Source organism: Excalfactoria chinensis, chromosome Z (assembly GCF_039878825.1).
Source record: "Excalfactoria chinensis isolate bCotChi1 chromosome Z, bCotChi1.hap2, whole genome shotgun sequence".
Classification (NCBI taxonomy): Eukaryota; Metazoa; Chordata; class Aves; order Galliformes; family Phasianidae; genus Excalfactoria; species Excalfactoria chinensis.
The window spans coordinates 62349240-62362350 of NC_092857.1; the positions used below are offsets into that span (position 1 = coordinate 62349240).

General features: G+C 39.2%; 1 protein-coding gene across 5 annotated transcripts in view; it reads left to right on the plus strand.

Annotated features, from left to right (window-relative positions):
- Positions 1–13111, plus strand: part of TDRD7 (tudor domain containing 7) — a 34471-nt gene that overhangs the window by 18459 nt on the left and 2901 nt on the right. For all 5 annotated transcript variants that reach the window (XM_072359734.1, XM_072359733.1, XM_072359735.1 and 2 more), the window contains 9 exons: positions 2954–3534; positions 6220–6403; positions 6923–7034; positions 7794–7996; positions 8154–8288; positions 9640–9723; positions 9854–9988; positions 10842–10952; positions 12437–12912. In XM_072359734.1, the coding sequence (XP_072215835.1) occupies positions 2954–3534; positions 6220–6403; positions 6923–7034; positions 7794–7996; positions 8154–8288; positions 9640–9723; positions 9854–9988; positions 10842–10952; positions 12437–12912 (2021 nt within the window). The remainder of the gene's footprint in view (positions 1–2953; positions 3535–6219; positions 6404–6922; positions 7035–7793; positions 7997–8153; positions 8289–9639; positions 9724–9853; positions 9989–10841; positions 10953–12436; positions 12913–13111) is intronic.

Consider the following 13111-nt stretch of genomic DNA (forward strand, 5'->3'; position numbering starts at 1 on the left):
GAGGAAATTTCTGTTTGTCTATGGTGAAAAATTCTTTAGTGTGTGGAAAGTTGATGGTCTCTATCTTTGGAAACCTTCTGAATTTCATTGAACGAGGACAGGAACAATTTGATTTGTGTTTGGTGTCACCCCAGTTTATGTAGGCTGGACTGGAGACCTCCAGAATTCCCTTGAACAATTTTCTTGCATTACTGGAAAATGATGAAATGTGTAGGTTCTTCCTGATGTGAATTGGTTTCACCTCTTTTATCCTTTCTATTGTATATCTGTATATGTTTTGCAATCACTTTTATCAAGGTAAATAGCAGAGATGCTTATGCACATGATGCAAGTTACACGGGTGGATTGAAGTACTTGATATAATTTTTGTGTATTCTTACATTATCCCAGATACATTCTCTTCAGTATATGGATATCTGTAGAACACTGCCTTTCACCTCCATCCAGTTAAGAGTAATCTTGCATGTGTCCTTGGCTTAGTGAGCCTATTTGGAAAGATTCAGGCCCAAAAGCTTGTGGATTCAGCATGGATTCCTGAAGCTGAGGATTCAGCCTTCTTGTTTTAACTCTTGTAATTAACTCAGCCTTCCTGAGGATCTGCCTTCTTGTAGAATCATAGAATCACATAGAGGTCTCCCCTGAGCCTCCTCCCGCCTAGACAATCCCAGCTCCCTGAGTCAGTCCCCATAAGAGCTGTGCTCCAGACCCCTCACCAGCTTCGTTGTCCTTCTCTGGACATGTTCCAGGGCCTCCATATCCTTCTTGTAGTGAGGAGCCCAAAACTGAACAGAGTACTCAAGGTGCAGCCTCACCAGAGCTGAGTACAAGGGGATGATTATCTCTCTGCATCTGCTGGCCACACTGTTTTTTACGGACTGGGATGCTGTTGGCCCTCTTGGCCACCTGGGCACACTGTTGGCTTACGTTCAGCCAACCTGAAGTTCTGAGGTCAGGCTGATGGGCCAGTAGTTCCCCGGGTCCTCCTTACTGCCCTTCATGTCATCTTCTTGCTGAGGTTCTTGCAGGAAATATTACCATGCAGGTTTTCCCTGATAAAGAAAGGTACAGATATGCTGCCTTGATTGTACAAGACTTCTAAAACATTTACAATGTCACGGTTAATTTTTATATGAGTAAAAACTTCTGCCACTTTTGGATATTATCTATTCTTGTGTATAGAAGATGAGCAAGACCAATCCCTAAGATCCGTGTACTAGTCTAGACAAAGCAATGCACAGATAGTATTATAAATGCTCTTGTATGGCTTATGGATTAACCCATCAGGCAGCTGAGCACAACACAGCCATTTGCTCATTCCTTGCTGCTTGGTGGTAAAGGGGACAGAACCGGGGAGAGGCAAGAATTCTTGGGTTTAAATAAGAAGTTAATAGGAAAGGGGGGGTAAAAAATGTTGAAAAGAAAAAAAAGAAAATTAATACATAGCGCAGTTGCTCACAGCTAGCTGACTGATGCCCAGCGGGCACCTGAGCAGCGGTAGCCTCACTCCAGCCCATTCACCCTAGTGTTTATTGCTGATACAGAATACTCCTTTGGTCCACTTGGGTCAGCTGTGCTGGTTTTGTCCCCTTCCAGATCCTTCTGCACCCCCAATGTTGCTGCTGGCAGGGCAGTGTGAAAAGCAGCAAAGTCTTTGTGTGAACACTGTTCTGCAGCAACTAAAATGTGTATATCAATGCCATTTTTGTAATAAAACCAAAACAGAGCATTGTATCAGCTGCTATGAAGAAAAATGTCTATCCGAGGATAAGCAGTAGCCCTTAACAGGTTTTACTTACTCTCTGAACTGAGCAGCGTATATCAATTCGATCTCAGTGTGAAGAGCTGTGTGTAAGAGAAGGTGCATGGTTCTTTTCACAGTAGTGGTCATCATTCTCATTTTTTTCCAATGTATTGGAACTAAGTTCTTGCCTCTCTTGATAGACATACACAGTTGTTGTGTAAGTTAATACTTCTAAATCACTGTGTTATGCTCTCAGTCTGCTAAGACAAAACAGCAAAGAGTGATTTTTGCAAGGCTTATGAAGTTGCTGATACTACGATAAAGGCAAATACTAGACCTGAAGAGTAGCAGATAATCTAGCTGTTGAACTTGTTTATTCTAGGAGTTGCTTTTGTTTCATGATCAACATGAAAACACTGATGGCTTTTATTGCCTTATTTCTACATAAATATTCCTTCTAAGCCATAGCTAGCTTATCTTAGTTGAAGCTGTGGGGCTACTGTGTTTGTTTCTGTGGTTTCCAAATGGTGTTTTCAAGGCTGTGGCTCAGACCATGTGAGATGATCATTACTGAAGTGGACAGAGAGTGGAGATGTGGACTTGTAAAACATCTGGATCTGGAGGGAGACTGAGGGCATGGTTTGAAGTGGCTTAATCAGATTTAAATGAAAGTTATTACAGTCCAGAATTCTTCTCCTTAATTTCACAACTCATTTAAAGAAAATGTTTTTCCCTGAGTGCAATGGAGGATTGCTTTTGCAGTGCTGCGTGGCAGTATCTGAAGTGTACAATCAAATCTCCTTTTCCATAGTGAACTGAAATAGAAACTTTGGTTGTTACGTGCTTATCTGTGTGGAAGAGATCAGGAAGGGAGGTTATTGTGCAGAACACTTAACTTTGTGGAGTGTGCCGTCATCATCTGCTCCTTCTTGAAAAAATGGAAGTCTGTACATTACAGTCAGGACTTGTTTTCAACTAAGTAGATTTCATATTTCCTCTCTACTATAGCAGTGTGTGCTTGATATTCCTCCCAAACAGGAGAAGGAAGCATTGCAAGAAATTATTTTGCTGTACTAATTGCCTCAAGCTTAGATCCTCACAGATGCCCACTTCCAAGTCTGTATAAAATGCATGCTCTATAAATGTAATCGTCAAAATGCTCTAGACTTAAAAGATGCAGCTCATTATTGACTCTTCTTTTTGTTTCCCAAGGTGGAGAAAGTATGCACAGGTGATCAGACATACGGAATTGTTTATCCTGCTAAAATAGTACCACCAGCAGTGAAAAGTGATACAGAGCAAGACAAGGCATTTCAGAATGTTACACCCTCAAAAGTAGACCCAGTGTTAAAAACGAGCACGGAGACTGAGTCTGCTTCATGTAGTAGTGACTTCAAGCAAAATGTTGTTAATATCTTGGTGAAGTATCCCAGTGGTCTTTGGGCTGATGCGCTTCCCAAATTGTACCAAGACGCTTACCAACAAAAATTTCCAGAAGGCATTCTAAATAATCTACAGTTGCTCTCAGATATATGCGTAGTGGACTTTGTATCTAATGCCCCTCAAAAGGCCATCCTCTATGTTAAAACCCAAAGTTGCACCGATGAGAATCTGAATGTCACTGCGAAAGTCCGGATCCCTGATGGTGCGAAGGCCACAGCTGAACAACAGCATGAATCCAAGGAGCAGTATCCAGAAAGCATATCATCTGTTCCTCCTTTGATCATACCTTCAGAAGGACCTGTATCTGTCTTGGTGATAGAAGTGAATGACACGAATGAGCTTATCATTAGGCAAGACCTTTTTTTTTTCTTCTTTCAATCCATGTAGAGTGTAGGTCTTTGGGACTTTGTTATTTATGCATGCTAACAATTAAGTCTAAGAATCTTTGTGTGTTGTGTTTAAATGGGAGCTTAAATTCTGGTGGGCTGGTAGATTTTACCATTAGCTCGACTGAGAGTCAAAGCAGATAGGACTTGCTTGTTGGAGGGCTTCTTTGAAATAATCTTACTGTAGCACTTGGTGATATTCAGATAATAATCTAACACCCGTCAAAGCAATTTTTTAGGTTTCTAACTAACTTGCTTTGGAGTTGGTATGAGTTGGGTTTGTTCAGATTGTGCTGCAGTTTTCTCTTCTGGGGACAGAGGAGCTTCCATCAAACTATTCTAGTTCTTGATGTGTGGTGGTTAATAGTATGGTCTAAGAAGTCCACTGTAGTTTCTGTATCAGTATTATTTAAGGAAATGGTATGATAAACTTTCTGTATGTCGTTACCAGGATAAAAAAACGTAAGTTCTAGGAAGATTTAAAAAAGAATAAGAAAAAAGAAACAGAAACAGAAAGTTTACCTTTTTCTGGGGGTTAATTCTGAAACTTATTTCAAATTCCAATTCATGTAGGCTTGTTTGTCACTTCAGAACATGAATTTTGTAGCTGTCAAGTAATATAGTACATTGTACTGTCTGTCTACAGTTTCATCTTACACTAGGTGGATCCTAGCCAGGACCTTTGAGCACAGCTGAACTGAGTAGGAACACTTGTGATTTACTTACAGATCCTCTTGTTAATCGTCTAGTATCCTTTTCCTCATTACTGGCTGTAAATAGCACGCTAGCCTTAAGGCTGAAATGGAGGTATCCTTCTTTTCTAGCTGTCATTGATGTATTGGCAGACTCAGCACTGAAATTTCTTCCTGTCAGTGTAGTTCACGGAGGTGGTAGAATCATAAGGGCCGATGATTTTGTGAAAATCCCCACACTTGAGACTTAAGTTAGAAATTCTTGTTTGAGAATGTTGCCATCTTTGTTTCAGCTGCTAGCCTAGTTCCTGTGTTGTGCTTTCTCTCCGTAGTTTTTCTTTGTGTGTAGATGGGTGTTCTCAGGATTGTATTTCTTTTGTTGTTGTTTTGGGGGTCTTACCCATGACCTTTTTTGAAGGCTCTGTTTCAGAACACTAAATCTGGCAGCCTTCCTGTTGTATCCATTTTTTTTTTGTCCCAGGTGAGGGAAAGGAGCTCAGTTCAGGCTAGGAGGTATTGGTTCTGTGTATCTCAGGAATGAGAAATGTAATAAATCTCTGGTTGCAGCTGCATCCTGGCTCTGGACAACTCAATCCTTTCATTTAATGAGCACGGCTGGAGGGAATAAAATGGAATACTCTGGGTCCCATGGGTTGAGCTGTGACACTGATGAGCTGATACTGCTTGTTTTAAACTTCCTCTGGAGCAGCAACTCCCAAATTTTGTACCAGAGTTTTTGTACAATATTAAACATTAAAATTCCTTGACTTGTCAGCTTGCTGTGGGTGATTGCTGCTGATCAGTGGCTTCTTAACCTCAGTGCAGGACTGAGTGCTGGCAGATCTGCCTACTTTGTGTGCCAGGTCACGTAACTTCAGGACAGAATTAGACTTCAAGGGAAAAGATTCTTGCCTTTGCAAGAAAAATCAATGCATATCTGTCCTGTGTTTCTGAATGGAAAATGTCCTAGTTTGTTTCACTGTGGAAACATACACCCCCAGTTCCTTTCACAGTGAGGGACCAGGCTTTCCTTAGTATACAGTTCAGAATAAGTGATGCGGAATGCAGACTCATCTGGCCACCTGCGTGTAACATACTTTTTTGGAGGTTGTTTTCCAATATTCTTTTCTAAAAATTATGAAAAATAGGTTTTTCTCAGTTGGCTTTTAACACACAAAATCATCGTCAGTAGATGCTTAGCTGCTGCTGGAAAGTAGCAGGGCAGGGGGGGTCTGTGCTTTCCTAAACTTTCCGTTGTGATGCTTCTCCTGTCCACATAAATATCCTGCTGAAACCAATGTCAAGAAGTAAATCTCCAAGCATTGTATACCTGTTCGTGTTGCCTGTCAAATATGGAAATATGTTTTCCTTCTGTCTGCTGCATTCTGATCTGTTCCTGATGTGTTCAGAATATTATTAAAGAGGATTCATGTGGCAGACTGCTTCAGTGTGAACTGAAGATCAGCTGCCTGATCTTGGAATTGTTCTGAAGGCTGAGAGTCAACAGCTTGGGGCTTGGCAGGGCTGTGTAAAGCTATTTTAGATGCCCTGTGCTTTCATAAGCCATAGCAAAAACATATTTAAGATAATATTTGCTAGTAACTCAGGTACTACAACAGTTATTTTGTACTTCATAATCTGCTTTTAAGGTTAAATTCTTCTGTGTGGTTGTAATGATCAAGTAAGATGTCTTTCTAAAGATTGGTTGAGCGTGTTAGGTTTTGTATTGCTGGACAGCATTTAACTCTGAACAATAATACTCTATTTTGTCAGCTAGTATTTTCCTGTAGCCCAGTTTGGATACAGTTGTGCTTAGAATGTGTTTGGGTATTTATGCATAATTTGTTCATGTATGAATTTAGAGGTTCTTAGGTTTTAATTAATCTTCTTGACATTTCATCCTAACTGTTGTTTGTTTGTTTGTTCGTTTGGTGCTTTTATACTGAAATGATTGTAGATATGTGGGCAAAGATTATTCTGGTGCTCAGGAACAAATGGAAGATAAAATGAAAGCATACTACAGTAAGAATTCCACTGTGTCACAGATTACTTTTCCAAGCGTTGGGCAACATGTTGTTGTACACACTGAAGAAGCCTGGCTCCGTGCTCAGATAATTTCTGTGGAGGACAAAAAATTAAAGGCGAGTGATTCTTTGTTTTGACATCTGTAGTAAGACTTGAAACAATTGTGTTTCTTGGATGTGCAGTCCGTTCTCAAGCATTCTGCGTTGCTTACATTCTTTGCCAACCTGAAGTACTTCTGTTTTTGATCAAATGAGAAATGAAAAGCGTTTTAAAAGTTTCTTTTAAGTTGTATGATTGTCAAAATTAAATGGTCATCTGCAAGTTGAAAGTACCACCTTTGTTCATGCAGTTTGAAGTAATGTGCTGAGTCCTTCCAGCGCTGCTCCTGTGGAGAGATTCTGTTGGAGGTGATAGTTTTACAGAAACTTTGAGAAGGCTTTTCTGGAAAACACTGAACATCCAGACAGGGAAATTAATGTGAAATTCATGGTGTTATATAGCAACAGTACAGTGAAAATTGATGTGCCCGTTCAGTGGATTCACAGAGCGCATTGTAGCTGGGCACATTTTCCATAAACTCAAGAATGTATATTTAAAAGCATAATAATCTTATTCATCTCTTTTTCTATTGTCAGGTATACTATGTTGACCATGGCTTCAGTGAGGTTATTGAAAGCAACAGGACATACAAACTCCACAAACAGTTCTGTTCAGTTCCATTTCAAGTTACAAAGTGTAAACTGGCAGGTAAGAGAAAACCAGTGTTGATTCTACAGGATTCTATGGATTGAAATGCCTGGGAGCTTTGATGCTTGTCTAGGTGCTCTGAATACTAGAATCCATCCAGAATAGCTAGGTACAGTCTCAAGCAGATACAGATAGGCACAGATAGGACTCTTCTTCACATTCTTATTTAAAGAAACCTTGATAACAGAAGACCCCAGTCTTCTAATGAAACTTAGTTATTTTTGCTCTTATCTTGGATATATTACCTTGAGGATATGCAAACCTAAAGAAAACACCCACTGTTGTATGAAATAGTATACTAGCTTAACTCTTTTTACCACAAATGTGAATTAATATGATTTCTGGTCTCATTCCTTTATTTTAAAGTGATCCTTCTCCACTTAACGCTTGCAAACTTCCTTGACCCTGATGGAAATAACTTCCTAAAACTAGTGGGCATTTCTGACTTTTTAAGCACATTTTATTTTGTTTTCAGTATATGAAATGGACAAGAATGACTTCTAATGTATTTTTTTTCACTTGGATGCGTTTATTTATTTTGTCTACATATTTGCCTTGATTCTTTGATTCTTTCTGAAGAGGATCTTCTTTTCCCCTTTGAAGGCAGCTTTCTGCCCTAAGAAGGGAGACATTGAATAGAATGCAAGTGTTAGTCCAGTACAGCATTCCAACTGCATTCTGATTCCCCTTTCAAACAGTCCTTGTTAATATATTTCCCTTCAATAAATCGATTCATAAAAATAAAGGTCTGTCTTACAGGGCTGGAAGCATTCCATGATGATCCTCTCCTAGTAAAGGCTGTAGAATCACAGACATACTGCAAAATATTTGCTGTGGAAATACTGGAAAGGAGTGATATTCCTCTCTTTGTTTTGTATGACACTTCTGGAGAAGATGATATCAACATCAATGCAACTTGTCTAAAGGCTTTGTATGACAAGTCTTTTGAACTGAACCTACAGGTACTCTATGCCTGCTTCCTATTGAATTCATTAAAAATCATTGACCACAAAGATTTTTTAATGGACAAAAAAACAGTGCTCACAGATTTGCTAACTTTGTGTTGTTGTTGTTTTTTTGTTTTGTTTTTTTTTTTTACCTTTCTTATTAAAATCTTAGACAGATACACTGTATACAGGTGTCACAGTAACCAGTATTCTCTCAGATGGAAACCTATATTGTCAGCTGCCATCTGAAGGCTTGTCTAGGCTTTCCAAAGTCTTGCAGAAGATAGAAGACTATTTACTTCAGAAGGTAAGTAATCAGTGAGGAGAGATGTCACATCACAAGGCTTTTTTCCAGTGTATCAGTCCCAGCACACTCTGAAGTGACAGTAAAAGGACTGTCCAAGTTAGAACCAAGGTCTGTATTTTTCAGCTTGACTTCAAAATTTGTCGGCTTTGATCTTAAGTGCTGCATTTCTGCACCCTTAGCTTTTAGATGTGGGTTGATTCAAACAGAGCTGATGTGTAGGAGGTGTCTTCGAAATAATAATGTTGCTGTGAAGTAGACATGTGGCAAAGAAGTCTGATATCCTGCCTGCCCTTTATAGATATGCAGCAAACCTTAGTAGACTCAAGGGTTTATGCAAAAGTGAAGAAATCTGAAGAGAATCTAATTTTTTCAGTATCCAGCTGAAATCATAAAATGCAGATCCTTGAAAAGTCAGACAATGATAGAACCACTTATTGTAAATCTACCTTTTCAGAATGTTTTTACGTGTATTCCTGTTTTGGAGCGTGCTCTATTTGGAAACATTCCAGTATGTTTTGGTTGTCACGAGTCAGTTTAAAGCAAACTGAATAATGCAGGAAGCAGTATAAAGTATACACTGAAAGGCTTAGCAACACAAAGGCAGACAACTAGTTGGATTTTCCAGACAAAGTATACTAAAGTATGCAATACTTTACATTGCTGTAAAGGACAGAAGCAATTTTGACTCCACAACTTGTCTTGAGAACTTAGTGACATTAAGATATGTGTGAGTCTCCAATGGGAGTCTCTTCACGCTTTTTCTAATGCAGCATTTGACTTGTTGTGTTACTTAGGATCATCACAAAGACCTGTGAGGCTTTATTTGAGTAAATAGTAAATTTGTTTTGTTAAATACCTTGGCAATTCTGTGAAGTTATTTATAAGTTAGGAACTTCTAAAGTTAGCTATTCCACAATAGTACAGCTTTTCAGAACATCAAGGTAGTGGTTGCTGATTTTTATATTCTTCACTTCCAAATGTGTTTTTGCTGGCAATTCATAGAATCATTATGGTTGCAAAAGACCACTAAGATCACCAAGTCCAACCATCAACACGTCCCCACAATGCCTGCTAAGCCATGTCTGTAAGTGCCACTTATCCACGTTTCTTGAACATCTCCCAGGGACAGTAACTCCACCACTTCCCTGGGCTATAAACACCTCAGAATTAAAGCTTTACTTACTGACTGGAGAAGCTTGAAAATGTGATAGGAAATACTTCTGAGGCTAGAAAAAAAAAGCTTTATATTTGAGATGAATCAATTGCTTTCCGTAACTATTTGTTCTATGAGTGGCTTTTGAGGTGTCAGTGAGGGTTCTATGTATTTTAACTTTTGGTTTTGAATTTGCAGGAGACATCTGAATTTAATGTGTCACAACCCTTCTGTGGCAAAATCTGCTTGTTTCTTTGCAAAGGAAAATGGACACGTGTAGAGGTAAGGAGGTATTCAAAGAATGGCAAAAGTTTTCCTACAGAGGAAAGACTCTTCTTACTGTTTACCAAAATCTATATTCTTACTTTCCTTGAATCGTCTCACAGTATATCATCTTCCTGTCTTATTTCAGATAACAATAATTCACAGTAGACGGGCTCTTGGTGTTCGCTTCATCGATACTGGAAGAGTTGCATATGTAAAAGTATCAGACCTTAGAGAAATCCCATCACAGTTCCTGAGAGAAGTGATCAAAATCCCTCCCCAGGTATAAAGATAGGTTAAAATTAACCTATCTTAGATTTCTTAGCAGTGTTTTAGAGTTTACATACACACTTACAGGTGCATGTAAGGAATTTTCTTTGTTTAATAGTGTTCAGCATTGGAGTGTATTTCATTCTGCATCTTCGCCCCAAAATAGGTTGTGATGTAGTTCTGTGTACTGAGAGGACGCTCTGTTAATTTGTATGAGTAATGATACTGGTTCTGCATGTCATACCTGAGGGCTGCTCACAAAGTAACACATCCTGTTTCATTACCTTGGCCCATGTTGTCAGAGGTGGATGTTGATGGTATGGCAGTCGAGGTTGAACCTTCCCACCAATATCCCATTCTGCATTGTTGCCTCGTGACAGATGTCAGCAAAGGGGCAGTCTGACAGAATGGTGTCTGACATAGAAGTGTGGATGGTGCAAAGATATGGAACTGAATTCCTCCATGCAGAATAAAATGGCAGCCATTGGCATTCATCAACAATTAGTGAACATCTCTGGAGTCCAAACAGTGAACATGAGCACAACGATGCAATGGTGGTGTGTTTCAGCAGTCACAAAAGCAACTGTGCATAACTTCTGCATATTGTTATGAGCACAGCATGAGGACTCTTGTTCATCACCAATGGTGACCACGTTGAAAAACAGTGTTTTGTAGCTGAGAATTTACTCTGTAAAACAGTGTTATTGTGCTCTTTGTGCCTGCTGCACTTTCCATGGAAATAAATAGGAGGAATTACTTTTGGAGTAACCTACATATTACTGAATCTATGACTATTAAGTAATGTTCTGTAAATAGAAATTTATGGACTGGTTTCCATGTCATTTTATACTTCATTCTTTTCTTAGGCTATAAAATGCTGCTTAGCAGATCTGCCCCCTGACACTGGCATGTGGACTCCTGAGGCTGTGCTGTGGCTGAGAGACCATGTAATGGACTATCCCGAATTCAGCATGCGGGTAAATAGTCGAAATGCTTGTGTGACCTGAAATCCATAGAGGGAATAACTCTGAAACTTAAATGTTCATCAGAACTTAACGTCTGTTGTGAAGTCTAATAGCTTGTGGACAGCTCTTGGTTATGTTTGCTATATGAAGTCCTTTTCCTGTGACATTTAGAACAAGAATACCTGGCTTGTTAGAAGTCTTTTTCCTCCCAAGAATGTAGCAGCTGATGATCTAATTTTCCTATGCCAGTCCAGATATATGCAGTTAGTTATCTTATCAACTGATAAGAAACAGTTTTTGTTTCATCATAAGAGAATATGTATGTGCTTTGTCAATCTTAAATTCTTTCCATGCATCTTACAAGAGGGTAACATTTTCTTATTAGCCCTGGAAAGCACCTCTGGTTTGTTTGTTTTTTTGATCCAGTGTGGTTTTGTTAGTATATACTATTGTTTACTTATTAGCTTGTGTTATATTTGAAATGATATTTTTCCACTGGCAATGCTTTGTGTCCAGTTCAGTTAGCTAAAAACATCCTTCTGAAAGAAGTCTTTTTCCTACCTAGAGTCTAAACAGAGCTAATTTCCTCCTAAATATCTGACTTATCCAAATATTGTCATAGCAGTTTGAAAATGTGCTTTGTAGCTTTCCTGTAAGTTTTTGCTTCCTTTAACATGAGGCTGTGCAATTAAAACATAACTCACATAGTCTAGGACTTGTGACTGTTGCAACTGGATTCTAAATATCCTCTTGAAGGATAGTTTGAGTATGATAGTATTTTTTGCTTGTTTCAATAATGGAAAAGAGGCTCATGCTTAAATTTTGGAAAGCTTTTATTCCTGTCTCCCATTTGGTGGCTGTAGGTAGCAGTTATTGGCTTGGGTTAGTAGAGGAAGACAAGAAAAATTGTCAGAAGAATCTGTAAACAAATGTTACTGGCTTTCTCAAGTTACAGTTTCAGTGCTTATTATCAGTAATGCTAGCTGCTGTCAGTAATGTCTGTTGTTAACTAGGACAATATTTTTCTGCTAGTGCTTGAAAATTATCTGCGATCCAAACATGGAAGCTTTTTTCATCTTCATAGCACACGCAGTTCACTAGGTTTCGTCTAATAGCAGGACAAGAAGGGATTTCTGAAGGATTAGGTGTTAATAGCACTGCTTAGTTGTTCTGACTCTATGGGCAATGGCTGATATTTTCCAGAAAACTACAATCATACACATTCATGTCAAACAACACGGAGATTGAACCTCATGGGCAGAACAAAACTCAATTCAAGTTTTGTGTCTGCTTTATATTAGCAGGATAGCAGCTTTTAGCAGCTTAATATCCTTCGATTTCATTAACCTATTTGAAAGAACCTTGAAAATCCTTCTGTGCATATAGAATGCAATGAACTGTTTCTGTTTTCTGTATAAAGATGTTGTCTTCGGTACAAAACAGGTGTGAATTTATTAATTGATAACTGGAAGTTAAACTGTACTTTCTTTTTAAAGGTGGTTAAGCAGGATGGTTCAAAGGGAATTGCACACGTTTATTTGTTTGCTCCAGAGGATGTCTCAAACATAGATCGTAGCATCAACCGACGGATTATAAATGCAGACTTGTGGAAGCATCAGAAAGATGTTTTCTTGAGCGTCGCACCCACAGGGGCCAGCTCTACCAAAGTGACAGGTGATGCAGCTCTACAGTTAAACCAGGGAAGGTCAGAGAAGAGGGATTCGCTGGAGCCCAGAGGTGCAGAGTCTTCCACTGATATGCCACCACCTCTACCCTTGACTGAGGTGGGAGGGTTCATGGATGTCTATGTGTCAGTGGCCTGCCATCCAGGTCACTTCATTGTCCAGCCTTGGAAAGAGATGCACAATCTGGAAGGCCTAATGGAGGAAATGATCCTGTACTACAGCATGGCAGAAGAGAGACCAGTGAACATTGGAACGAACAAGTTATATGCAGCTAAAATTGAAAATAGGTAAGTATATACTTAAATTAAAAGCCAAATCTTTGAAGGCAAGCTTTTATATGTAGCATTACTGAACTGTTGTTAAGTCATCATGCCTGGCTGTTACAGAGTTAGTGACAGGATTGCATATTTCTCTTTAACTCTTGGCCTCACTGCAGTTCCTTTGGGAAATGCTCTATGTCCTGTGTTGTTAACGAGGTGGCAGATG